This window comes from Pristiophorus japonicus, chromosome 4 (genome assembly GCF_044704955.1).
Source record: "Pristiophorus japonicus isolate sPriJap1 chromosome 4, sPriJap1.hap1, whole genome shotgun sequence".
NCBI classification, from domain to species: domain Eukaryota; kingdom Metazoa; phylum Chordata; class Chondrichthyes; family Pristiophoridae; genus Pristiophorus; species Pristiophorus japonicus.
The window spans coordinates 314,729,012-314,756,822 of record NC_091980.1 but is presented as its reverse complement, the minus strand read 5'-3'; the positions used below and the strand labels follow the sequence as shown (position 1 = coordinate 314,756,822).

The 27,811-nt window shown below is 47.8% G+C and overlaps 1 protein-coding gene across 9 annotated transcripts in view; it reads left to right on the top strand.

Annotated features, from left to right (window-relative positions):
- The window catches only part of ttll5 (tubulin tyrosine ligase-like family, member 5), a 595,921-nt gene that overhangs the window by 148,028 nt on the left and 420,082 nt on the right, over positions 1-27,811 (top strand). For all 9 annotated transcript variants that reach the window (XR_011593158.1, XM_070879712.1, XM_070879709.1 and 6 more), the window contains 2 exons: positions 5,769-5,850; positions 22,929-22,990. Coding sequence is in view for 8 of the 9 variants with exons in the window: in XM_070879712.1 (XP_070735813.1) it covers positions 5,769-5,850; positions 22,929-22,990 (144 nt within the window). In the remaining variant the exon portion in view is untranslated. The remainder of the gene's footprint in view (positions 1-5,768; positions 5,851-22,928; positions 22,991-27,811) is intronic.

The following is a 27,811-nucleotide window of genomic DNA, read 5'->3' as shown; positions in this document are numbered from 1 at the left end:
CCTTTAAACAACGTGTCCCGATTCCCAGAAAATGCTGAAAATACTCAGCAGGTCAGGCAGCATCCGTGGAGAGAGAAACAGAGTTAACATTTAAGGTCGATGACCTGTTGTCAGAACTGGAAAAGTTAGAGATGGAACAGATTTTAAGCAGGTGCAGAGGCCTGATTCCCAGGTTATTACTGACACCCATTTTATAATGTCTTAAAGTGCATTACGCAATTGTTTACTTCTTTTGAAATTCAGTAACTTTAGGTAAAATTATCCTTAATACGTGAGGGAGCTGGATTAACATCAGTAGAGATACAGTCAGTAACATAGGGCATTGGGGGAGAGGGGTTACTGAGTGACAGTGTGAGGGAGCTGGATTAACATCAGTAGAGATAGAGTCAGTAACACAGGGTGCTGGGGGAGAGGGGTTACTGAGTGACAGTGTGAGGGAGCTGGATTAACATCAGTACAGATACAGTCAGTAACATAGGGCACTGGGGGAGAGGGGTTACTGAGTGACAGTGTGAGGGAGCTGGATTAACATCAGTAGAGATACAGTCAGTAACACAGGGTGCTGGGGGAGAGGGGTTACTGAGTGACAGTGTGAGGGAGCTGGATTAACATCAGTACAGATACAGTCAGTAACACAGGGTGCTGGGGGAGGGGTTACTGAGTGACAGTGTGAGGGAGCTGGATTAACATCAGTAGAGATAGTCTGTGACACAGGGCACTGGGGGAGAGGGGTTACTGAGTGACTGTGAGGGAGCTGGATTAACATCAGTAGAGATACAATCAGTAACACAGGGTGCTGGGGGAGGGGGGTTACTGAGTGACAGTGTGAGGGAGCTGGATTAACATCAGTACAGATACAGTCAGTAACACAGGGCGCTGGGGGAGAGGGGTTACTGAGTGACAGTATGAGGGAGCTGGATTAACATCAGTACAGATACAGTCAGTAACACAGGGTGCTGGGGGAGGGGGGTTACTGAGTGACAGTGTGAGGGAGCTGGATTAACATCAGTAGAGATACAGTCAGTAACACAGGGCGCTGGGGGAGAGGGGTTACTGAGTGACTGTGAGGGAGCTGGATTAACATCAGTACAGATACAGTCAGTAACACAGGGTGCTGGGGGAGGGGGGTTACTGAGTGACAGTGTGAGGGAGCTGGATTAACACCAGTACAGATACAGTCAGTAACACAGGGTGCTGGGGGAGGGGGGTTACTGAGTGACAGTGTGAGGGAGCTGGATTAACATCAGTAGAGATAGTCTGTGACACAGGGCACTGGGGGAGGGGGGTTACTGAGTGACAGTGTGAGGGAGCTGGATTAACATCAGTACAGATACAGTCAGTAACACAGGGTGCTGGGGGAGAGGGGTTACTGAGTGACAGTGTGAGGGAGCTGGATTAACATCTGTAGAGATACAGTCAGTGACACAGGGTGCTGGGGGAGGGGGGGTTACTGAGTGACAGTGTGAGGGAGCTGGATTAACATCAGTACAGATACAGCCAGTAACACAGGGTGCTGGGGGAGGGGGGTTACTGAGTGACTGTGAGGGAGCTGGATTAGCATCAGTACAGATACAGTCAGTAACACAGGGTGCTGGGGAAGGAGGGTTACTGAGTGACAGTGTGAGGGAGCTGGATTAACATCAGTACAGATACAGTCAGTAACACAGGGTGCTGGGGGAGAGGGGTTACTGAGTGACAGTGTGAGGGAGCTGGATTAACATCAGTACAGATACAGTCAGTAACACAGGGTGCTGGGGGAGAGGGGTTACTGAGTGACAGTGTGAGGGAGCTGGATTAACATCAGTACAGATACAATCAGTAACACAGGGCGCTGGGGGAGAGGGGTTACTGAGTGACAGTGTGAGGGAGCTGGATTAACATCAGTACAGATACAGTCAGTAACACAGGGCGCTGGGGGAGAGGGGTTACTGAGTGACAGTGTGAGGGAGCTGGATTAACATCAGTACAGATACAGTCAGTAACACAGGGCGCTGGGGGAGAGGGGTTACTGAGTGACAGTGTGAGGGAGCTGGATTAACATCAGTACAGATACAGTCAGTAACACAGGGCACTGGGGGAGAGGGGTTACTGAGTGACAGTATGAGGGAGCTGGATTAACATCAGTACAGATACAGTCAGTAACACAGGGTGCTGGGGGAGAGGGGTGACTGAGTGACAGTGTGAGGGAGCTGGATTAACATCAGTAGAGATACAGTCAGTAACACAGGGTGCTGGGGGAGAGGGGTTACTGAGTGACAGTGTGAGGGAGCTGGATTAACATCAGTACAGATACAGCCAGTAACACAGGGTGCTGGGGAGAGGGGTTACTGAGTGACAGTGTGAGGGAGCTGGATTAACATCAGTACAGATACAGTCAGTAACACAGGGTGCTGGGGGAGAGGGGTTACTGAGTGACAGTGTGAGGGAGCTGGATTAACATCAGTAGAGATACAGTCTGTGACACGGGGTGCTGGGGGAGGGGGGTTACTGAGTGACTGTGAGGGAGCTGGATTAACATCAGTACAGATACAGTCAGTAACACAGGGCGCTGGGGGAGAGGGGTTACTGAGTGACAGTGTGAGGGAGCTGGATTAACATCAGTAGAGATACAGTCAGTAACACAGGGCGCTGGGGGAGAGGGGTTACTGAGTGACTGTGAGGGAGCTGGATTAACATCAGTACACATACAGTCTGTGACACGGGGGCGGTTTGTGTCATTTTACCTGTGATGGGCTCGGTAATTTCACCCCAGCAGTTCTTCTGCTGAGTTTATCAACCATCGGAATTTAAACAAAACTATTCTAAAAGAAAGCAAGTAAAAATATACAAAAGGAATTAGGAAGCTAATCGTGGTTGTTTTTAAGTGGCTTAATTGTGAAGAGGGCAGATGGAAAGGCTCTTGCATTAATGGGTTTATGTACTTAAACCAGACATGCAACCAACGAACAGCCTGTACTGGCACCGTGCTAACCAGCACCTTTACCCCGGAGCAGGAGGAATACCAAGGCACAGACTTCATTCCCAACAGCACTCTGTCTGGAATATTACCCCAGAAGATGTGATTCCACCAGTTTATTTTACTTAACACATTGATGCCCCTGGGCTAACTAAACCGTAGCTTAAAGGCCGCTCTATTGGTCAGACCCCAACAGCCGAGGGTGTTACTGTCTCATCACAAGGACCCTTTTTAAAAATGAAACTGTGCTCCTGGGTAAAGCTGCTGGTTAGCATGGTGCTGATGTGCACACAGCAGGGAGGCCCCACATGTCATTCCCATTCTGCATTGAACATACCAGACAGGAAAAGACCACCTGATCCACCCAGCCTGTCCCTCACAGTCGAGATGCCTTATGCATCATGGTACCGGCAGTCCTGACCTACCCAGAGCCATGTGGTCTCCTGCAAGAGGTGAAACACCAAATAGGAACCCAGGCCAATTCGGGGAAAATAATTTGCAATATTCCTCTCCAACCCTCTTAGGGGATCTAAAGTAGTCCAGGAGACTGCACTAGCCCCGATTTATATCACAGGGTCCCTACTTTACAACAGTGACGATACTTCCAAAAGTACTTCATTGGCTGTAAAACGCTTTGGGTCATGAAAGGCAATATAGAAATGGACGTTTGTTCTCCTACATTAGTACGACATGACCTCCCCAGCCAGAAACTGGTCCAGCTCTCTCTTGAAGGTATGCAGCAAATCAGCGTTCATTGCACGACGCCACAGGTGTGAGTTGGGTGATCCCGATCTGGCGACAGCTGGTGATGTCATTGGTCCCAGATGGCATGAGCTATGAGGAACAATTAGCCCCCGTCTGCCACTGCACTTTGGGAAAAGTATGCGCGTTGGCTAGTTGTATGAGAACACAATTAAGCTTGTCTGGGAGGAGTTCCTGAGCCTGACTGGGTTGAGTCGCCTGCTGACGCTTTGGGTTCACAGATGAAGAGCTGGCACGTGGGGAGAAGCCAATTCACTGCGAAGACCCATGGAACAATACCCCAGCAAGAGGCAGCACCTATAGGAGTGGAAGGCAAATATTGAAAACATCACTGGATTTAACCGCGTAGGGAAGGGTACTAAGCTGTATACTGACATGCCGGATAGCAGGATTGTGAGGGTGATCCTGGAGACTACTACTCTTCCTGTGTACAAGCAACCAGTTTTGGTTAATTGGCTGACATTGACTAACCACGTGTGAGATGTTGTGTGAACCCCCTTCCCTGATGCTTTGCATTGAGGCTGTAATGTGCTGCATTACTTTGCTTTCCCAAATTAGGTTTATAAATCACCTTCCCTTCCCCTCATCCGGTCTCCTAGTAGTTCTGTAAACTCTAACACTGAGGCACAGACAGTAGATGATAGCGACTTACTCTGTGATTTCCACATTCTGCTCTGGGGGTACTCCTGACCTTCACCCTGTGTCTCCCCCATTCTGCCCTGTGGCTGTATTACTGTGTCAATTGCATGTTAAAGCTTTGATATTCTGTTACTATCTGCAGCGTCCCCCTATTGGGCTTAATCTTTTATATTCCTCCTTATTCTGCTCGATTCTTTCATCCTCTCCTGAAGGTGTTGGCCCTGTGCTCAGTATGGCATCATGGGGAACTGGCTGTATTTGCCCTATTTCTGATTGCAAGGAGCACTGTAGCCAGTCCTAATCTGGTCTACGCACACGTAATTCCAATGCTGGACAACGATGAGCAGTGTGGATGTTACTGATTTCTCCCTCTCTAACCCACGGACATTGCGATGGATTGTTTCATCCATACCACTGAACCCATGGTATGTTTGGCTCAGCTACTTTTCCTTATCTAGTTGAGCCATCGGAAGGAGTCTATTCCATTTGTGAAGTTCTGTTTATATAATACAGAATGATATTGGAGCTTAAAGGGCTAAGTTATGAGGACAGGTTATCTAATCACAGAATAGTACAGAAGGAGGCCATTCAGCCCATCCACACTCTCCAAATCTCTGTAATTGTTTCTCCTTCAAGCGTTTATTTAATTTATTTATCAAGGGTACCTAAACTTTGTTTGTATTCCTTTGAGTTTAGAAGATTATGGGGTGATGTGATTGAACTATTTAAAATGATCAGGGGATTTGATCGGGGTCGAGCGAGAGAAGTTATTTCCTGTGGTGGGGGAATCCAGAACACGCAGGCACAATCTTTACATTAGAGCCAGACCGCTCAGGACTGATGTCTGGAAGCATTGTTTCACACACAGCACAGTGGAAAAATTAAACTCTTCCCCAGAAGGCTGGGAGTGAATTGAAATATTCAAGACTGAAACAGAGTTTTGTTATGAATCAAAAGCGGGTAAATGGAGTTGAGGTACCAATCGGCCATGCTCTAACTGAATGACAGAACAAGCTCAAGGGGCTGAATGGCCTGCTCCTGTTCCTATGTTCACTGCACAAACTGTCCCCATTGACGCAGATTCCAATTAGTGGCACAGCTAATTTGGAGAGGTTCGTCTGTTTAAAGGAAAAACATGTTTGTTTTTTAAAGGTTAACCTGGGATAAAAGTCTAACATTGATCATACAGGATCCCATTCAGTATTTATGATGGAAGTTGGTGTTTTCAATCCATTGAAGTTCCCACACTCAAAGCGCTGGATTGTGTTTGATTGCAGCTGTGCAGTGTGGGTGTGGGTACCAGCAAGAGACGGCACAATGGCAGTGTGTAGTGTGAGCTCTGATCTGTTGCGATTCAGGATCAGCAGCACAGGTGCGAGCCCTTACACAGGTGTGCTTTGTGTTTTAACAGAGCTCTATGGTTTTGATGTCCTCATTGACTCCAATCTTAAACCCTGGCTGCTGGAAGTCAACCTTTCACCGTCCCTGGCATGGTAAGTAAGCAATTAGCATTGCTTTTGTTTCATTAAAGTTTCAGCTTGAGAAGGCTAGGTGATTCAGGTATTTGGGCACTGGCCTTCCTCCTCTGGGACCGGGCTTCGAATCCAGCTGACACCGATAGGATGGATGTCTCCTGGCGGTTGGTTTTAAGGGCCCCACTTGAAGCGGGATTGGCTTTACTCTATCCAAGGCCTCGTGAGCAGGGTCCAACAGCGAAAAATTACTCTTCGTTCAACAATAAATTGTCAATCTCTGTCAGAGAGACCACAGGATGCCGGAAATGGAAAAATGTGACACTGATGCAGGAGAGGGGTTATCATTCCGTGGTTAAAACTGAGGCAAGCTGGTTAGGGGCATGTAGATCTTGGCTTTACTCTGTATTCCACCTGATCTTTTACACCTTGATCCTGACAGTGGTAAGTGTCCCATTCCTCAGCACCACCATCCATCAGCTTGATGAGTACAAAAATATTAAAAAGCAATTTTGTTTGCTGTGATAAATTACTGACGGTGTTGGTCGGGTCGTTACTGTGGGTGATGGACGGGTCGTTACTGAGGGTGATGGACGGGCCGTTACTGAGGGTCATGGACGGGTCGTTACTGTGGGCCATGGACGGGCCGTTACTGAGGGTGATGGACGGGCCGTTACTGTGGGTGATGGACGGGTCGTTACTGTGGGTCATGGACGGGCCGTTACTGTGGGTGATGGACGGGCCGTTACTGTGGGTGATGGACGGGCCGTTACTGTGGGTGATGGACGGGCCGTTACTGAGGGTCATGGACGGGTCGTTACTGTGGGTGATGGACGGGCCGTTACTGAGGGTGATGGACGGGTCGTTACTGTGGGCCATGGACGGGTCGTTACTGAGGGTGATGGACGGGTCGTTACTGAGGGTGATGGACGGGCCGTTACTGAGGGTCATGGACGGGTGTTACTGTGGGTCATGGACGGGTCGTTACTGAGGGTCATGGACGGGCCGTTACTGTGGGTGATGGACGGGCCGTTACTGAGGGTCATGGACGGGTCGTTACTGTGGGTGATGGACGGGCCGTTACTGTGGGTGATGGACGGGCCGTTACTGAGGGTCATGGACGGGCCGTTACTGTGGGTCATGGACGGGTCGTTACTGTGGGTGATGGACGGGCCGTTACTGTGGGTGATGGACGGGCCGTTACTGTGGGTGATGGACGGGCCGTTACTGAGGGTCATGGACGGGTCGTTACTGTGGGTCATGGACGGGCCGTTACTGTGGGTGATGGACGGGCCGTTACTGTGGGTGATGGACGGGCCGTTACTGAGGGTGATGGACGGGCCGTTACTGAGGGTGATGGACGGGCCGTTACTGAGGGTGATGGACGGGTCGTTACTGTGGGTGATGGACGGGCCGTTACTGACGGTGATGGACGGGCCGTTACTGAGGGTGATGGACGGGCCGTTACTGACGATGATGGACGGGCCGTTACTGAGGGTGATGGACGGGCCGTTACTGTGGGTGATGGACGGGCCGTTACTGACGGTGATGGACGGGCCGTTACTGAGGGTGATGGACGGGCCGTTACTGTGGGTCATGGACGGGCCGTTACTGACGGTGATGGACGGGCCGTTACTGTGGGTGATGGACGGGCCGTTACTGACGGTGATGGACGGGCCGTTACTGTGGGTGATGGATGGGCCGTTACTGAGGGTGATGGACGGGTCGTTACTGTGGGTGATGGACGGGCCATTACTGACGGTGATGGACGGGCCGTTACTGAGGGTGATGGACGGGCCGTTACTGTGGGTGATGGACGGGCCGTTACTGAGGGTGATGGACGGGCCGTTACTGTGGGTGATGGACGGGCCGTTACTGAGGGTGATGGACGGGCCGTTACTGACGGTGATGGACGGGCCGTTACTGTGGGTGATGGACGGGCCGTTACTGTGGGTGATGGACGGGCCGTTACTGAGGGTGATGGACGGGCCGTTACTGAGGGTGATGGACGGGTCGTTACTGTGGGTGATGGACGGGCCATTACTGACGGTGATGGACGGGCCGTTACTGAGGGTGATGGACGGGCCGTTACTGAGGGTGATGGACGGGTCGTTACTGAGGGTCATGGACGGGCCATTACTGACGGTGATGGACGGGCCGTTACTGAGGGTGATGGACGGGCCGTTACTGAGGGTGATGGACGGGCCGTTACTGTGGGTCATGGACGGGCCGTTACTGTGGGTGATGGACGGGCCGTTACTGTGGGTGATGGACGGGCCGTTACTGTGGGCCATGGACGGGCCGTTACTGAGGGTGATGGACGGGCCGTTACTGAGGGTGTTGGACAGGTGTTACTGTGGGTGATGGACGGGTCGTTACTGAGGGTCATGGACGGGCCGTTACTGAGGGTGATGGACGGGTCGTTACTGTGGGTGATGGACGGGCCGTTACTGTGGGTGATGGACGGGCCGTTACTGTGGGTGATGGACGGGCCGTTACTGTGGGCCATGGACGGGCCGTTACTGAGGGTGATGGACGGGCCGTTACTGAGGGTGATGGACGGGCCATTACTGACGGTGATGGACGGGCCGTTACTGAGGGTGATGGACGGGCCGTTACTGAGGGTGATGGACGGGCCGTTACTGTGGGTCATGGACGGGCCGTTACTGAGGGTGATGGACGGGCCGTTACTGTGGGTCATGGACGGGCCGTTACTGAGGGTGATGGACGGGCCGTTACTGAGGGTGATGGACGGGCCGTTACTGAGGGTGATGGACGGGCCGTTACTGTGGGTGATGGACGGGCCGTTACTGTGGGTGATGGACGGGCCGTTACTGTGGGCCATGGACGGGCCGTTACTGTGGGTGATGGACGGGCCGTTACTGAGGGTGATGGACGGGCCGTTACTGAGGGTGATGGACGGGTCGTTACTGAGGGTCATGGACGGGCCGTTACTGAGGGCCATGGACGGGCCGTTACTGAGGGTGATGGACGGGCCGTTACTGACGGTGATGGACGGGCCGTTACTGTGGGTCATGGACGGGCCGTTACTGTGGGTGATGGACGGGCCGTTACTGTGGGCCATGGACGGGCCGTTACTGACGGTGATGGACGGGCCGTTACTGTGGGTGATGGACGGGCCGTTACTGTGGGTGATGGACGGGCCGTTACTGTGGGCCATGGACGGGCCGTTACTGTGGGCCATGGACGGGTCGTTACTGTGGGTCATGGACGGGCCGTTACTGAGGGTCATGGACGGGTCGTTACTGAGGGTCATGGATGGGCCGTTACTGAGGGTCATGGACGGGTCGTTACTGAGGGTCATGGACGGGTCGTTACTGAGGGTCATGGATGGGCCGTTACTGACGGTCATGGATGGGCCGTTACTGTGGGTCATGGACGGGCCGTTACTGTGGGTGATGGATGGGCCGTTACTGTGGGTCATGGACGGGTCGTTACTGAGGGTCATGGATGGGCCGTTACTGAGGGTCATGGACGGGTCGTTACTGAGGGTCATGGACGGGTCGTTACTGAGGGTCATGGACGGGCCGTTACTGTGGGTCATGGACGGGCCGTTACTGTGGGTCATGGACGGGTCGTTACTGAGGGTGATGGACGGGTCGTTACTGTGGGTCATGGACGGGTCGTTACTGTGGGTCATGGATGGGCCGTTACTGTGGGTGATGGACGGGCCGTTACTGTGGGTCATGGACGGGCCGTTACTGAGGGTGATGGACGGGCCGTTACTGTGGGTCATGGACGGGCCGTTACTGAGGGTGATGGACGGGCCGTTACTGTGGGTCATGGACGGGCCGTTACTGTGGGTGATGGACGGGTCGTTACTGTGGGTGATGGACGGGCCGTTACTGAGGGTGATGGACGGGCCGTTACTGAGGGTGATGGACGGGCCGTTACTGAGGGTGATGGACGGGCCGTTACTGTGGGTCATGGACGGGCCGTTACTGTGGGTGATGGACGGGCCGTTACTGAGGGTGATGGACGGGCCGTTACTGTGGGTGATGGACGGGCCGTTACTGTGGGTCATGGACGGGCCGTTACTGAGGGCCATGGACGGGCCGTTACTGAGGGTGATGGACGGGCCGTTACTGAGGGCCATGGACGGGCCGTTACTGTGGGTGATGGACGGGCCGTTACTGTGGGTCATGGACGGGTCGTTACTGAGGGTGATGGACGGGTGTTACTGAGGGTGATGGCCGGCCGTTACTGAGGGTGTTGGTCGGGTTGGCATGGCTGAGATTTGCAACTTTACACTTTCAGTTTTCTATGATTGTCAAAATGCTGGCTGTGGTGAAGACTTTGCTTGAGGAATGCAGATAGCATTGAGAAGCCCTAAAGTGACACAATGTTGTTCATACACTTGAAGTTCCTTATTTATAAGCTTGGAGTGAAAGTGGAGAATGGGAAAAAAGACATACAATTATACAGTGTCGTATTACATCTGTAAAATATCCCAAAGCTCTTCTCATATATAAGTCAGAAGAGATGACGGATTATTTCATCGGTTTGGTTGCAGTAGTTGAGGGAGGAATGTTGGCCAAGATATTAGGAGAGCTTCCTATTCTTCATGAATAATGCTGTGGGCTCTTTTACATTCTCCTGAACCACTAGAACCCTGAACTTGCTTACCTGTGAGCTTTGCCTAGATTGTGGGGAAAGTTTTTGAGATCGATGAGGGATTGTAGCAAAGATTATCTGGCAGGAAAGGATTTGATTAGAGAAGGCCAACATGGAGCAAGATGTGCCTGATGAATCCTCTGATTTTTGAGGGGGTTACAGATCTGATGGATTAGGACGAGCCTATGGGGATTCGAGGGTTGCTTGATACAGTTAAGGGCATCAAAGGGAAATCATAGAAACATAGAAAATAGGTGCAGGAGTAGGCCATTCGGCCCTTCGAGTCTGCACCACCATTCAATATGATCATGGCTGATCATTCCCTCAGTACCCCTTTCCTGCTTTCTCTCCATACCCCTTGATCCCTTTAGCCGTAAGGGCCATATCTAACTCCCTCTTGAATATATCCAACGAATATATCAGTGAATTATGGCAACTTTTGAAAAGAGTAATAGCATTGTGAAACAGAAAACCACTGCAGGGTGTAAAAGCAGGCTGGGTGAATTTCATATTAGGGAAGGAGTAGTCCCAGAAGCATGGTATTGTTGCTGATATGAATTGGAAAGGTAGACTAGATGGGCCAATGGTTCCCTACTCAAAACCTTGCTTTCCTGATCACTGTCCAGTGTGCTTGTGAGAACAGGATGAGACTCTGCAGCGATTGACATTGGCCGGAAATTTCCTTGGAGCTGCTCCTGCTCCGCTGCCATAACCTCACCGAAAGTGCGGTGCAAACCATGTTTAAACGGCAATGGCGGCAGAACGGGAGCAGCGCTCGGGAAATTCCCGGCCGTTATGTCAATATCATACACATAACCCAGGCACGACTTCATTGTTTTAAAATCATTGACACAGGAGTTGGGTCATTGTTCATAAATCACCCGCTCCTGGCCTCTACCTTGTTTATTTCATACGTTTATGTGGAAAAATACATGTTTTGTAGTTTTGGAGTTTCAATTCTTTTTTATACTTGTTTTGCTGATCTCAGGCCACTTAACACGAGGGGAAATTCCTTGACGTTATAAACTAAAAATGTGAATGCCTTTAGGTACAGTAAGCAACCCAGAGGTCTTTCATTCAACTCCCACCGTGACAAGTTATGAAATTGAATTCTATAAATCTGGTAATTTATGTAATAATGACCCTGAAATCTGCCGGGTTGTTGTAAAAATCCAACTCGTTGGCCAATGTCCTTTTGGGAAGCTGCCATCCGTACTTGGTGTCTCCTGTCTGTGACAGAATATTTTTTAAATGGTGATATAAACTATTAAATGTTAGTGTTCAGTGAGATTTAGGTGTCCTCGTAGAGGAAGCACAGAAAGCTAGCATGCAGGTATAGCAAGCAATTAGGAAGGCAAATGGCATGTTGGCCTTTATTGCAAATGGGGTTGGAATACAAGAGTAAGGAAGTCTTGCTATAATTGTGCAATGCTTTGGTGAGAGCACACCGGGAGTACTGTGCAGAGTTTTGGTCCCTTTATCTTACTTAGAGTATACTTGCATTGGAGATGGTACAACAAAGGTTCACTCGATTGATCCAGGGGATGACACAGTTGCCCCATGAGGAGAGATTGAGCAGATTGTGCCAATGCGCTGGAGTTTAGAAGAATGAGAGGTGATCTCATTGAAACATAAGATTCTGAGTGGGATTGACAGGATAAATGTTGAGAGGCTGTTTCCCCTTGCTGGATAGAAGTCGTCGTCTCCTTAGGCAGTCTCCTGGAGTCCAGGATGACTTGCTTCCACACTAAAATAAGTTCTAAGGTGACTGACTGAGACCAATGTGGATAGAAGTAGGGGGCATTGTCTCAGGATAAGGGGTCAGCCATTTAAGACTGAGATGATATTCTTGCTATTGAGGGAGTGCAGCGAAGGTTCACCAGACTGATTCCCGGGATGACAGGACTGACATATGAAGAAAGACTGGATCGACTAGGCTTATATTCACTGGAATTTAGAAGGATGAGAGGGGATCTCATAGAAGGAGTATAAAATTCTGATGGGATTGGACAGGTTAGATGCAGGAAGAATGTTCCCGATGTTGGGGAAGTCCAGAACTAGGGGGTCACAGTTTAAGGATAAGGGGTAAGCCATTTAAGACTGAGATGAGGAGAAACTTCTTCACTCAGAGAGTTGTTAACCTGTGGAATTCTCTACCGTAGAGAGTTGTTGATGCCGGTTCGTTAGATATATTCAAGAGAGAGTTAGATATGGCCCTTACGGCTAAAGGGATCAAGGGGTATGGAGAGAAAGCAGGAAAGGGGTACTGAGGGAATGATCAGCCATGATCTTATTGAATGGTGGTGCAGGCTCAAAGGGCCAAATGGCCTACTCCTGCACCTATTGTCTATGTTTCTATGAGGAGGAATTTCTTCACTCAGCAGGCTGTGAATCTTTGGAATTCTCTGCCCCAGAGGGCTGTGGATGCTGAATCATTGAGTATATTCAAGGCTGAGATAAACAGATTTTTGGACTCGAGGGGAATCGAGGGATATGGAGATCAGGTGGGAAAGTGGAGTTGAGATCGAAGATCAGCCATGATCTTATATGGCGGAGTAGGCTCCAAGGGCCGTATGGCCTACTCCTGCTCCTAATTCTTATACTTCAGTCCCATACTGTGTAGTTGACTCTTGATGTCCCCCGATGGGCCTGGCTAGTGGCTCCTCTGTTGTTAGAAATTGCAGCAAGGTTCAGTGATCAGAGAAAAAAAGCTGCAGTGGTTTCAAGGACAAGGCCCGTCACCATTAAGAACATAAGAACATAAGAAATAGGAGCAGGAGTAGGCCATACGGCCCCTCCGCCATTTAATACAATCATGGCTGATCCGATCATGGACTCGGGTCCACTTCCCCATAACCCCTTAATCCCTTATCGGTTAAGAAGCTGTCTTAAATTTATTCAATGTCTCTGCTTCCACAGCTCTCTGAGGCATCGAATTCCACAGATTTACAACCCTCTGAGAGAAGAAATTCCTCCTCATCTCAGTTTTAAATGGGCGGCCCCTTATTCTAAGATTATGCCTCCTAGTTCTAGTCTCCCCCATCAGTGGAAACATCCTCTCTGCATCCACCATGTCAAGCCCCCTCATAATCTTATACGCTTTGATAAGGTCACCTCTCATTCTTCTGAATTCCAATGAGTAGAGGCCCAACCTCCTCAACCTTTCCTCATAAGTCAACCCCCTCATCTCCGGAATCAACCCAATGAACCTTCTCTGAACTGCCTCCAAAGCAAGTATATCGTTTCGTAAATATAGAAGCCAAAACTGCACGCAGTATTCCAGGTGTGGCCTCATCAATACCCTGTATAGCTGTAGCAAGACTTTCCTGCTTTTATACTCCATCCCCTTTGCAATAAAGGCCAAGATTCCGTTGGTCTTCCTGATCACTTGCTGTACCTGCATGCAATTGTTTCAGAGAAACTAGTGATGGGCAATAAATGTCTGCCTTGCCTGCGACACCCACACCCCAGAACAATTTTTTTTTTTAAAGCTACCTTGCTGGAAAGGGTACAGAGTTGAGCAGTGAGGATAATTCCAGCATTTAGTGATATGAGGAATGGTTAAGGAAATTGGGCTGTTAAAAATGAACAAAGAGAGAACTTATTAAATTAGAGTTGCATATAAAGGGGTGAGTGAAGGTCATTGATGGAAGTTTGAGGTTATAAAGGTGTTGAACAATTTAATCCATATTCACTGTGGTGAAGAGTTGAAATCCCAGGGGACACGAGTTAAAGATGTTTGGAGTATAATAAAGGAGGTCAGGGGTCAGAATTATGGAGTAAGACACCAACTTGTATTTACATAGCATCTTGTTAACACAGAGAAACATGCCAAGGAGCTTCACAGAGATATAAGGAAAACTTATGCTGAGCCAAAGGAGAATCTTTCTTACGCAACGAGTTGTTACGATACGGAATGCACTGCCTGAAAAGGCGGTGGAAGCAGATTCAATAATAACGTTCAAAAGGGAATTTGATATATATTTGAAAAGGAAAAATGTGCAGGGCTGAGAGGAAAGAGCAGGCGAGTGGTACTAATTGGATCGCTCTTTGAAAGAGCCGCCCGGCACAGACACAATGGGCCGAATGGTCTCCCCCTTGTGCTGTGTGATTCTATGGTTCGAATCACAGCCTCCAGTATTCTTTCCCGGCTTCCCTCAGGATCCTTGGATGTAAACAGTCAGGTCCCTGCCATTTGCCTATCTCAAGTCTGAGTAACTTTGGCCCATTTCTCTTGGGATAATAGCCTCCACTAACCTGTTCTATGCTCACCTCTGCTAGTTCTAACTCCCAATCGCTATCCACCTTCTCTGTGAAAGCCGAGGCAAAGTCTCGATTCACTGATCTGCCATTCCCGTACTCTGCACTACAGGCTTGTCTCCTCCATCTCTTGGCTGCAAGGCCCCTACCTCTTGCTGCGAATGTACCTATAGAAAGCCTTTTGGTGGCCCTTTAATTTTCTTGATTTTTTTTTTTCTCATAAGCCTTTCCAAATTTGTAGTTTCCTATATTTTATTTGTGTGTTCTGGCTTTCCTTTTTGTTACCTGCACTGTAAGCACTCTGTGCTGTGTTCAATTTCAAATTTGAGCTAATCTCCTGACAGATCCATCCGTGGAACCCCAGCCTTTGACACAAGGCCTTTTTTCCTTTCTGGGATGTTATTAATTTGTTTCCTTTCCATCTCCTGTTTAAATATTTCTCTTTGCCGATCTATGGCTCCGTTTGGCAATTGTTCCTTATATTTGATTTGGGCGAGGTCCCTTTTTATCTGCCGTTTTTCCACCCAAGCATCTTTGTCTTCAACTCTTCTTCATTAATCTATTTTTACGCTGAACCTAATTATATTGAGGTACCTTTATGAAATGTCATTATAAAAGGTGATCATAGGAGGCACATCAGAGCTGCAGAAGGGGCACAGTGAAGATTCTCGGGGAAGATTCCAGGAGCGAAAGGTTATAGTTGTGAAGAAAGGCTTGCAAAATGGAGACTGTTTACCCTGGAGCAGCGAAGGTTAATGGGAAATCCAGTAGGTCATCAAAATTCTGATAGATTTTGAGAGGCTAAATAGTCGATTGTTTTGGATGGTTGGTGAGTCGGTCACTGTGGAGGAGCAAAGCCTGAGGGTATCACCGGAAAAATGAAGGGGACTATTCGAAGAATATTTTGTCACAGGATTGTTCGAACATGAAATGCTCTAGCACATGTAGCTAATCAGAGAATGATACATGGAATCATAGAATGGTTACAGCACAGAAAGAGGCCATTCGGCCCGTTGGATCTGCAAGAGCACGTCAGCTAGTCCCACTCCACTGCCCTTTCACTATAGCCCTGCCCTTCAGGTACTTATCCAACTCTCTTTTGAACGCGATGATTGAGTCTGCCTCCACCACCCTCTCAGGCCGTGCATTCCAGATCCTAACCATGCGCTGTGTTAAAAAAAGTTTTTCCTCGTGTCGCCTTTGGTTCTTCTGCCAATCACCTTAAATCTGTGTCCTCTGGTTCTCGACCCTTCCACCAATGGGAACAGTTTCTCTCTATCTACTCTGTCCAGACCCCTCCTGGAGTGTATAAGGGATGGTTTTCTAGACCAATATGTCGAGGAACCAACTAGAGAGCTGGACATCCTAGACTGGGTGTTGTGTAATGAGAGAGGTTTAATTAGCAATCTTGTTGTGCGAGGCTCCTTGGGGAAGAGTGACCATAATATGGTAGAATTCTTCATTAAGATGGAATGACACAGTTAATTCAGAGACTAGGGTCCTGAACTTAAAGAAAGGTAACTTTGATGGTATGAGACGTGATTTGGCTAGGATAGACTGGCGAATGATACTTAAAGGGTTGATGGTGGATAGGCAATGGCAGACATTTAAAGATCACATGGATGAACTTCAACAATTGTACATCCCTGTCTGGCGTAAAAATAAAACAGGGAAGATGGCTCAACCATGGCTAACCAGGGAAATTAGGGATAGTGTTAAATCCAAGGAAGAGGCATATACATTGGCCAGAAAAAGCAGCAAACCTGAGGACTGGGAGAAATTTAGAATTCAGCAGAGGAGGACAAAGGGTTTAATTAGGAAGGAGAAAATAGAGTATGAGAGGAAGCTTGCAGGGAACATAAAAACTGACTGCAAACGCTTCTATAGATATGTGAAGAGAAAAAGATTAGTGAAGACAAATGTAGGTCCCTTGCAGTCAGAATCAGGTGAATTTATAATGGAGAACAAAGAGATGGCAGACCAATTGAACAAATACTTTGGTTCTGTCTTCACTAAGGAAGACACAAATAACCTTCCAGAAATATTAGGGGACTGAGGATCCAGCAAGAAGGAGGAACTGAAGGAAATCCTTATTAGTCAGGAAATTGTGTTCGGGAAATTGATGGGATTGAAGGCTGATAAATCCCCAGGGCCTGATAGTCTGCATCCCAGAGTACTTAAGGAAGTGGCCCTAGAAATAGTGGATGCATTGGTGGTCATTTTCCAACATTCTATAGACTCTGGATCTGTTCCTATGGATTGAAGGGTAGCTAACGTAACCCCACTTTTTAAAAAAGGAGGGAGAGAGAAAACAGGGAATTATAGACTGGTTAGCCTGACATCAGTAGTGGAGAAAATGTTGGAATCAATTATTAAAGATGTAATAGCGTATTTGGAAAGCAGTGACAGGATTGATCCAAGTCAGCATGGATTTATGAAGGGGAAATCATGCTTGACAAATCTTCTAGAATTTTTTGAGGATGTAACTAGTAGAGTGGACAAGGGAGAACCAGTGGATGTGGTGTAATTGGACTTTCAAAAGGCTTTTGACAAGGTCCCACACAAGAGATTAGTGTGCAAAATTAAAGCGCATGGTATTGGGGGTAATGTATTGAGGTGGATAGAGAACTGGTTGGCAGACAGGAAGCAAAGAGTAGGAATAAACGAGTCCTTTTCAGAATGGCAGGCAGTGACTAGTGGGGTACCACAAGGTTCAGTGCTGGGAACGCAGTTATTTACAATATACATTAATGATTTAGATGAAGGAATTGAATGTAATATCTCCAAGTTTGCAGATGACACTAAGCTGGGTGGCAGTGTGAGCTGTGAGGAGGGTGCTAAGAGGCCGCAGGGTGACTTGGACAAGTTAGGTGAGTGGGCAAATGCATGGCAGATACAATATAATGTAGATAAATGTGAGGTTATCCACTTTGGTGGCAAAAACAGGAAGGCAGAATATTATCTGCGTGGTAACAGATTAGGAAAAGGGGGTTGCAACGAGACCTGGGTGTCATGGTACATCAGTCATTGAAAGTTGGCATGCAGGTACAGCAGGCGGTGAAGAAGGCAAATGGCATGTTGGCCTTCATAGCAAGAGGATTTGAGTATAGGAGCAGGGAGGTCTTACTGCAGTTGTACAGGGCCTTGGTGAGGCCTCACCTGGAATATTGTGCACAGTTTTGGTCTCCTAATCTGAGGAAGGACGTTCTTGCTATTGAGGAGGGAGTGCAGCGAAGATTCACCAAACTGATTCCTGGGATGGCAGGACTGACCTATGAAGAAAGACTGAATCGAATCGGCTTATATTCACTGGAATTTAGAAGGATGAGAGGGGATCTCATAGAAACATATAAAATTCTGACGGGACTGGACAGGTTAAATGCAGGAAGAATGTTCCCGATGTTGGTGAAGTCCAGAACCAGGGGACACAGTCTCAGGATAAGGGGTAGGCCATTTAGGACTGAGATGAGGAGAAACTTCTTCACTCAGAGAATTGTGAACCTGTCGAATTCTCAACCACAGAAAGTTGTTGAGGCCAGTTCATTGGATATATTCAAGAGGGAGTTAGATATGGCCCTTACGGCTAAAGGGATCAAGAGGTATAGCGAGAAAGCAGGAATGGGGTACTGAAGTTGCATGATCATGTTGAATGGTGGTACAGGCTTGAAGGGTCGAATGGTCTACTCCTGCACCTATTTTCTATGTTTCTATGATTTTGAACACCTCTATTAAATCTCCTCTCAACCTTCTCTGCTCTAAGAAGAACAACCTCAATTTCTCCAGTCTATCCATGTAACTGAAGTCCCTGGAACCATTCTGATAATTCTTTTCTGCTCCCTCTCTAAGGCCTTCACATCCTTCCTAAAGTGCGGGGCCCAGAATTGGACACAATACTCCAGTTGAGGCTGAACCAGTGTTTTATACAGGTCCATCATAACTTCCTTGCTTTTGTATTCTCTGCCTCTATTTATGAAGCCCAGGATCCCGTATGCTGTATTAACCGCTTTCTCAACCTGCCCTACCACCTTCAGCAATTTGTGCACATATACCCCCCGGTCTCTCTGTTCATGCACCCCCTTTAGGATTGTACCCTTTAGTCCTTCCTACCAAAATGTATCACTTCACACTTTTCTGCATTAAATTTCAGTTGCCACGTGCCTGCCCATTCCACCAGCCTGTCTGTGTCTTCGTGAAGTCTGTCACTCTCCTGCTCACTGTTCACTACACTTCCAAGTTTTGTCTCATCTGCAAATTTTGAAACTGTGCCCTGTACACCCACATACAAGTCATTAATATATATCAAGTAAAGCAGTGGTCCCAGTACCGAGCCCTGGGGAACACCACTGTATACCTTCCTCCAGTCCCAGAAACAACCGTTCCCCACTACTCTCTGTTCCTGTCACTGAGCCAATCCCGTATCCATGCTGCCTCTGTCCCTTTTATTCCACGGGCTTCAACTTTGCTGCAAGCCGATTATGTGGCACTTTATCAAACACCTTTTGGAAATCCATGTGCACCACGCCAACTGCATTGCCCTTATCAATCCACTCCGTTACCTCATCAAAAAACTCAATCGTCTTGGTTAAACACGATTTGCCTTTAACAAATCTGTGCTGGCTTTCCTTACTTAATCTACACTTGTCCAAGAGACACTTCATTTTGACCCTGAATATCATTTCTAAAAGCTTCCCCACTACCGAGGTTAAACTGACCGGCCTGTAGTTGCTGTGTTTATCCTTCCACCCTTTTTTGAACAAGGGTGTAACATTACGGCTAAAGGGATCAAGAGGTATGGAGAGAAAACGGGAAAGGGGTATTGAGGGAATGATCAGCCATGATTTTATTGAATGGTGGTGTAGGCTTGAAGGGCCAAATGGCCTACTCCTGCACCTATTTTCTATGTTTCTATTTGCAATTCTCCAGTCCTTTGGCACCAGCCCCCATATCCAAGGAGGATTGGAAGATTATGGCCAATACCTCCGCAGTTTCCACCATTATTTACGCTTCAAGTATTTATCCAATTCCCTTTTGAATGTTATTATTGAATCTGCTTCCACTGCCCTTGCCTCATGTTGCCTCTGGCTCTTTGGCCAATCACCTTAAATCTGTGTCCTCTGGTTCCGACCTTTCTGCCACTGGAAACAGTTACTCCTTATTTACTCTATCAAAACCCTTCATGCTTTTGAACAGGTCTATCAAATCTCCCCTCAACCTTCTTTGCTTTAAGGAGAACAACCCCAGCTCTTCAGTCTCTACACATAACTGAAGTCCCTCATCCATGCTACCATTCTGGTAAATCTCCTCTGCACCCTCTCCAAGGCCTTGGCGCAGATAAGATGACAAGTACTGCAGGGAATCGAATACGGCCGGGGTGATCTCCTGGACTAGTTTCGATCGCCTGGATGGGTCGGAGAGGAATTTTCCCAGATTTTTTTCTCCAATTGCTCTGGGTTTTTTAATCTGGTTTTTGCCTCTCCCAGGAGATCACATGGCTCCGGTGTGGTGCCCAGAATAACACAATACTCCAGTTGAGGCCGAACCCGTGTTATAAAGCCAAGAATCCCGTAAGCCGCCTTAAGAGCCTTCTCAACTGGTCCTATCACCTTCAAAGATTTGTGTACATATAACCCCAGGTCTCTCTGTTCCTGTAACCCCTTTAATATTGCACCATTTAGTTCATATTGCCTCTCCTCATTCTTCCTACCAAAATGTATAGAATCATGGAAATAGAAACACAGAAATCTACAGCGCAGAAGGAGGCCATCTTGGCCCATCGTGTCCGCGCCGGCCAACAAAGAGCCACACGGCCCTCGGTCAGCAGCCCTGAAGGTTACATATAAACCTATGAACAATGGCGGAAAGGCAAAGAGCACCCAGCCCAACCAGTCCACCCCACACAACTGCGAGACCCCTTACACCAAAACATTCTACACTCCACCCCCACCGGAGTCATGTGATCTCCTGGGAGAGATAAAAACCAGATTAAAAAACCCAGAGCAATTGGGGAAAAAAATCTGGGAAAATTCCTCTCCGACCCAGCCAGGCGATTGAAACTAGTCCAGGAGATCACTCTGGCCGTATTCGATTTCCTGCAGTACTTGCCATCGTATCTGCGCCAGCTAACAGGTTATCCAGTCTAATCCCACTTACCAACTCTTGTGTTCATAACCCTGCAGGCTACGGCACTTCAAGTGCCCATCTGGGCACCTTTTAGATGTGGTGAGGGTTTCTGCATCCACCAGGCTGCGAGTTCCAGACCCCCCACAACACTCTGCATGAAGAAGCCTCCCCTCAAATCCCCTCTAAACCTTCCACCAACCACCTTAAAACTATGCCCCCTCGTAATTGACCCCTCCACCAAGGGAAATAGTCCCTTGCTATCCATTACATCCAAGCCCCTCAAAATGTTATACACCTCAGTGAGGTCTCCTCTCAGCCTCCGCTGTTCCAATGAGAACAAATCCAGCCTCTCCAATCTGTCCTCATAGCTAAGATTCTCCATTCTAGGCAGCATTTCCTCTCCAGTGCAATCACGTCCTTCCAATAATACGGCGACCGAATAATACGCAGTACTCCAGCTGTAGCGTAACCAGAGTATTATGCAATTTAAGCATAGCCTCCCTGTTCTTGTATTCTATGCTTTGGCCAATAAAGGCAAGCATTCTGTATGCCTTCTTAACCACCTTATCCACCTGGCCTGCTACCTTCAGGGATCTGTGGACAAGCACTCCAAGGTCCCTTTGTTCATCTACACTTCTAAGTGGCCTACTGTTTAATGTGTATACCCTTTCCTTATTAGTTCTCATTTCTCCAAATTAAATTCCATTTGCCACTGTTCTGCCCACCTGAAGAGTAGATTGATATCCTCCTGCAGTCCATGACTTTATTATCAACCACACAGCCAATTTTAGTGTCATCTGCAAACTTCTTAATCATACCCCTATATTCAAATCTAGATCATTGATGTATACCACAAAAAGCAAGGGACTCAGTACTGACCCCTGCAGAACCCCACTGGAAACATCCTTCCAGTCACAAAACATCCATCAACCATTACCCTTTGCTTCCTACCTCTAAGCCAATTTTGGATCCAACTTGCCACTTTGCCCTGGATCCCATGGGCTTTTACCTTCGTGACCAGTCTGCCATGTGGGACCTTATCACTTCACACTTCTCTCTATTAACTTTCATCTGCCATGTATCTGCCCATTTCACCACTCTGTCTCTGTCCACTTGAAGTCTGTTACTATCCTCTTCATTGTTTACTACATTTCTAATTTTTGTGTCATCTTTGCACTTTGAAATGATGCCCTGTCCAGGTTATTATATATCAAAAAGTGCGGAGGTCCCAATCCCTCCAGTCTGAAAAACAACCGTTCACCACTACTCTCTGTTTCCTGTCACTTAGCTCATTTTGAATCCACACTACCACTGTCTCTTTGATCCCATGGGCATTAATTTTGCTAACAAGTCTTTTGTGGTACTTTGTCAAACGCCTTTTGAAAGTCCATAGACACATCGACCGCGCTACCCTCATCAACCCTCTCCGTTAAGTCATCAAAGAACTCAATCAAGTTAGTCAAACACGATTTGCATTTAACGAATCTGTGCTGATTTTCATTAATTCGCCCATATGTTTCCAAACGCTAATTCATTTTGTCGCGGATTATTGTCTCTCAGTTTCCCCACCACCGATGTTAAGCTGACTGGCTGTAGTTGTCTGATTTATCCCTCTTCCCCCTTTTTTTAAGCAGGGCTGTAACATTTTGAGGTAGAGACTAACCTCACTTAAATGGGAAGTGGATAAGTATTTGAAAAGGAAGAATAGAAAAAGATGTTGAGGTGTGAATTCTGGCTCAAATGTCAAGACTCTCTTTTTCTTGGGTAAGGATGTTAATGGGTAAATGGAGCAAAGGCGGGTAAATGGAGTTGAGATACTGATCAGCCACAGTATGATTGAATGGTGGAGTAGGCTCAACAGTCTGAATGGCCTCCTCCTGTTCCTATGTTCCTAATCCAATGGAAAAGACAGGAGTTGGATTTGATTGTCCCAGTTGAAGAGCTGGGACTGACACAGACATGATGGGACAAATGGGCCCTTTCCGTGCTGTAATATCTGGTTGGTTATAACTGGGTTTCATTGTACTGATAGCTGTACAGCATGGAATCTGCGCGAGTCTGACTTCTCCTTTATTTCTCAATAGTGATGCGCCTTTGGATCTGAAGATCAAAGCGAGCATGCTGTCGGACATGTTCACGTTAGTTGGTGAGTGCCTGTTTCTCGGGAGCAAGCAGTTACTATTTTCACCGTTGAAAACATCTTTGATGCCCGGGAGTGAGCAGCAGCCAACCAAAAATTCATTTGGAATTGATATGACTTCACTAACCTTTTTTGCTTATCTGAATGGCGGTAGATTAGGAAAAGGGGAGGTGCAACGAGACCTGGGTGTCACGGTACATCAGTCATTGAAAGTTGGCATGCAGGTACAGCAGGCGGTGAAGAAGGCAAGTGGTATGTTGGCCTTCATAGCTAGGGGATTTGAGTATAGGAGCAGGGAGGTCTTACTGCAGTTGTACAGGGCCTTGGTGAGGATAAACCTGGAATCTTTGGTCTCTTAATCTGAGGAAGCACACTCTTGCTATTGAGGGAGTGCAGCGAAAGTTCACCAGATTGATTCCTGGGATGACAGGACTGCCATATGAGGAGAGACTGGATCAACTGGGCCTGTATTCACTGGAATTTAGAAGGATGAGAGGGGATCTCGTAGAAACATATAAAATTCTGACGGGACTGGAAGAATGCAGGAAGAATGGTCCTGATGTTGGGGAAGTCCAGAACCAGGGGACACAGTCTAAGGATAAGGGTTAAGCCATTTATAGAAACATAGAAACATAGAAAATAGGTGCAGGAGTAGGCCATTCGGCCTTTCTCGCCTGCACCGCCATTCAATGAGTTCATGGCTGAACATGCAACTTCAGTACCCCATTCCTGCTTTCTCGCCATACCCCTTGATCCCCCTAGTAGTAAGGACTACATCTAACTCCTTTTTGAATATATTTAGTGAATTGGCCTCAACAACTTTCTGTGGTAGAGAATTCCACAGTTTCACCACTCTCTGGGTGAAGAAGTTTCTCCTCATCTCGGTCCTAAATGGCTTACCCCTTATCCTTAGACTGTGACCCCTGGTTCTGGACTTCCCCAACATTGTGAACATTCTTCCTGCATCTAACCTGTCTAAACCCATCAGAATTTTAAATGTTTCTATAAGGTCCCCTCTCATTCTTCTGAACTCCAGTGAATACAAGCCCAGTTGATCCAGTCTTTCTTGATAGGTCAGTCCCACCATCCCGGAAATCAGTCTGGTGAACCTTCGCTGCACTCTCTCAATAACAAGAATGTCCTTCCTCAGGTTAGGAAACCAAAACTGTACACAATACTCCAGGTGTGGCCTCACCAATGCCCTGTACAACTGTAGCAACACCTCCCTGCCCCTGTACTCAAATCCCCTCGCTATGAAGGCCAACATGCCATTTGCTTTATTAACCGCCTGCTGTACCTGCATGCCAACCTTCAATGACTGATGTACCATGACACCCAGGTCTCGTTGCACCTCCCCTTTTCCTAATCTGTCACCATTCAGATAATAGCCTGTCTCTCTGTTTTTACCACCAAAGTGGACAACCTCACATTTATTCACATTATACTTCATCTGCCACGCATTTGCCCACTCACCTCACCTATCCAAGTCACTCTGCAGCCTCATAGCATCCTCCTCGCAGCTCATACTGCCACCTAACTTAGTGTCATCCGCAAATTTGGAGATACTACATTTAATCCCCTCGTCTAAATCATTAATGTACAATGTAAACAGTTGGAGCCCCAGCACAGAACCTCGCGGTACCCCACTAGTCACTGCCTGCCATTCTGAAAAGTACCCATTTACTCCTACTCTTTGCTTCCTGTCTGACAACCAGTTCTCAATCCACGTCAGCACACTACCCCCAATCCCATGTGCTTTAACTTTGCACATTAATCTCTTGTGTGGGACCTTGTCGAAAGCCTTCTGAAAGTCCAAATACACCACATCAACTGGTTCTCCTTTGTCCACTTTACTGGAAACATCCTCAAAAAATTCCAAAAGATTTGTCGAGCATGATTTCCCTTTCACAAATCCATGCTGACTTGGACCTATCATGTCACCTCTTTCCAAATGCGCTGTTATGACATCCTGAATAATTGATTCTGGATAATTTAGGACTGAGATGAGGAGAAACTTCTTCACTCAGAGAGTTGTTAACCTGTGGAATTCTCGACCACAGAGAGTTGTTGATGCCAGTTCATTGGATATATTCAAGAGTGAGTTAGATATGGCACTTACGGCTAAAGGGATCAAGGGGTATGGAGAGAAAGCAGGAAAGGGGTACTGAGGTGAATGATCAGCCATGATCTTATCGAATGGTGGTGCAGGCTCGATGGGCCGAATGGCCTACTCCTGCACCTATTTTCTATGTTTCTATCCTTATTATCTGGTCATTTATCACGCTGCCCTTTGTGGGAACTTGCTGTGTGCAAATTAGTCGCCGCGTTTCCTACATTACAACAGTGACTACACTTCAAAAGTGCTTCTTTGGCTGTAAAGCAGTTTGGGACATCCTGAGGTCGTGTAAGGCGCTATATAAATGCAAGTTCTTTCTTCTAACAATTATGTCGCACCTTTAACATAGAAACAAGTCCGATAAATATACTTATAGCACTTTGGGTTTATCTCGTGGTCCTCATGTAGGAATAGTGTTAGGGCAGAGCGGGGGAGATTGTAGCTGGATTTTAAAGTACTTGAATGGCGTCTCCCTGCGGCCCTGCTGATGTCGGCCTGCTCATATTGCCCTATGACGTTTGCCTGTACACTCACCAGCATTCCAATGTAGCAGGTGTGTGACATATTTACACCGGGGAAAAAACAGCCAGCACCACAATTCCAGAATGTGCTGTTCCAAGCTTAGGGTGTAACGTGAGCCATGGAGCCCTTGCGTGAAGCACTGGTGGTGCCTGGCAGTCGCTGATCAGCACAGTTTGAGAGGATGAAAGAATAGTATCACACACGAAATGTATGGCACAGCATTGCACTGTGCAGGGTTAAGTACAATTTGTGCTGCGGTTTAGTAGAATGACTGCAGTTAGTAAATCAATCTTGAGTGTTTGTGCACCAAGGCAAAAGTCTCTCAAGATCTCAATGTTATTGTCGAAATGTATTGGAGTGACCTTTAACACAATAACCACCAGCCCCTGATGTAACCATTACTGACGCCTGGGACACGTGCACGTTAGGCTGCCTCACTCACAACGTGCATTTACAAGGGAGACAAGAAAGTTAAGGTGGGGCCAAGGCAGCACAATCAAACAGCGAAAATAACTTGATTTATGGTTAAGTGCCACAAGGTACTTCAGAGGAGAAATGGAATTTGAGCAGTACAAGAGTTTGGAGAGATGACGAGGATATAATCTGGGAGGGTGCTGAGCACCTCGAGTTTCGTCGCCGAGAGCACGCCGAGACCAAGCGCAGGCAGCAGAAGGAGCGCGCGGCAAACCAGTCCCACTCACCCCTTCCCTCAACCACTGTCTGTCCCACAGGGACTGTGGTTCTCGTATTAGACTGTTCAGTCACCTAAGGACTCATTTTTAGAGTGGAAACAAGTCTTCCTCGATTGCGAGGGACTGCCTATGATGATGATGATGATCCTAAAGCTAGAGCCAGGCCATTCCAGAGTGAAATCAAGAAACACTTCATCACACACACGGCAGTGGAAATCTGGGACTCCGGAACTCCCTCCCCCAAAAGGCTGTGGATGCTGGGGAACAACTGACAAACTGCATTTGACAGATTTTTGTTGGGTAAGAGTATCGAGGAAGGTGCAGCAAAGGCAGATAAATTGAGTTGAGGTACAGATTAGCCTTTTGGTGGAGCGAGTTGCAGATTTCCACTACCCTTTGTGAAAGGGCGGATTTGGGGAATGGAGGATGTTGCCGGGACTGGAGAATTTTCGCTATGAGGAAAGATTGGATAGGCTGGGGTTGTTTTCTTTGGAACAGAGGATTTAATTGAGGTGTATAACATTATGCGGGGCCTAGATTTAGGGTGGATAAGAAGGACCTACTTCCCTTAGCAAAGAGGTCAATAACCAGGGGGCACAGATTTCAAGTAATGGGTTGAAAGGTTAGAGGAGACATGTTTTCACTCAAAGAGTCTAGAACTCACGGCCTGAAAGGGTGGTAGAGGCAGAAACCCTCACCACATTTTAAAAAGTACTTGGATATGCATTTGAAGTGTTGTAAACTACAAGGCTACGGACCGAGAGCGGGAAAGTAGGATTAGATTGGATAGCCCTTTTTCGGCTGACACAGTGGTGTGAATGGCCCTGTGTTGTAAATTTCTACGGGCCAGAATTTGGTGGCCATACCGCCGGCTGAACTCGGCAGTCTCCGGGCGCTGTCCCCTGTGAGCGAGTGTGGTGAGGACCTCACACTGGCGGGGAGAGAAGACCACTGGGGGGAGCGTCCACTGGCGTTAACCGGCGTGCAACGACGACAAAAGTCCTCCCGCTTGCTCCCTCCCAGATGCTCCGGGTGGCCCTCCGCTCCAGCAGCGGAAGAGACCCCCGCGTGAGGCAGGTCTTGCCTGAACGGTAAGTATGAAGACCTGCAAAGAAAGGTTAGTGCACTTGTTTTCTTCTTTTATTTTGTAGCGATTTTGGTGGATAGGGTCCTCTGAAGGATTTGGAAAAGTTTTTATTCCATTTTTGAAAAAAATTATTTTTCCTGTTCCTCCCTCCCTCCCTGGGCCCGACCCGATCCTCGCCGTTACTTTGCAGAGGGTCACATTTGCCGCCCAGAATCCAACCTGCTGCCCAGAATCGGCGTGCAAGGCCCATTTTTTCTGCTGGGCATTTTTTCCCACATTTTTCCACCAAACTTCCGCCCAAAGTACCACCAGGATCTTAACAGTCCTTTTGACGGTACACGGGCGGGACTTAGGTTTGACCAAGGATTCTATGTTCATCATCAGAGGCAGTCCCTCGGAGTCGAGGAAGA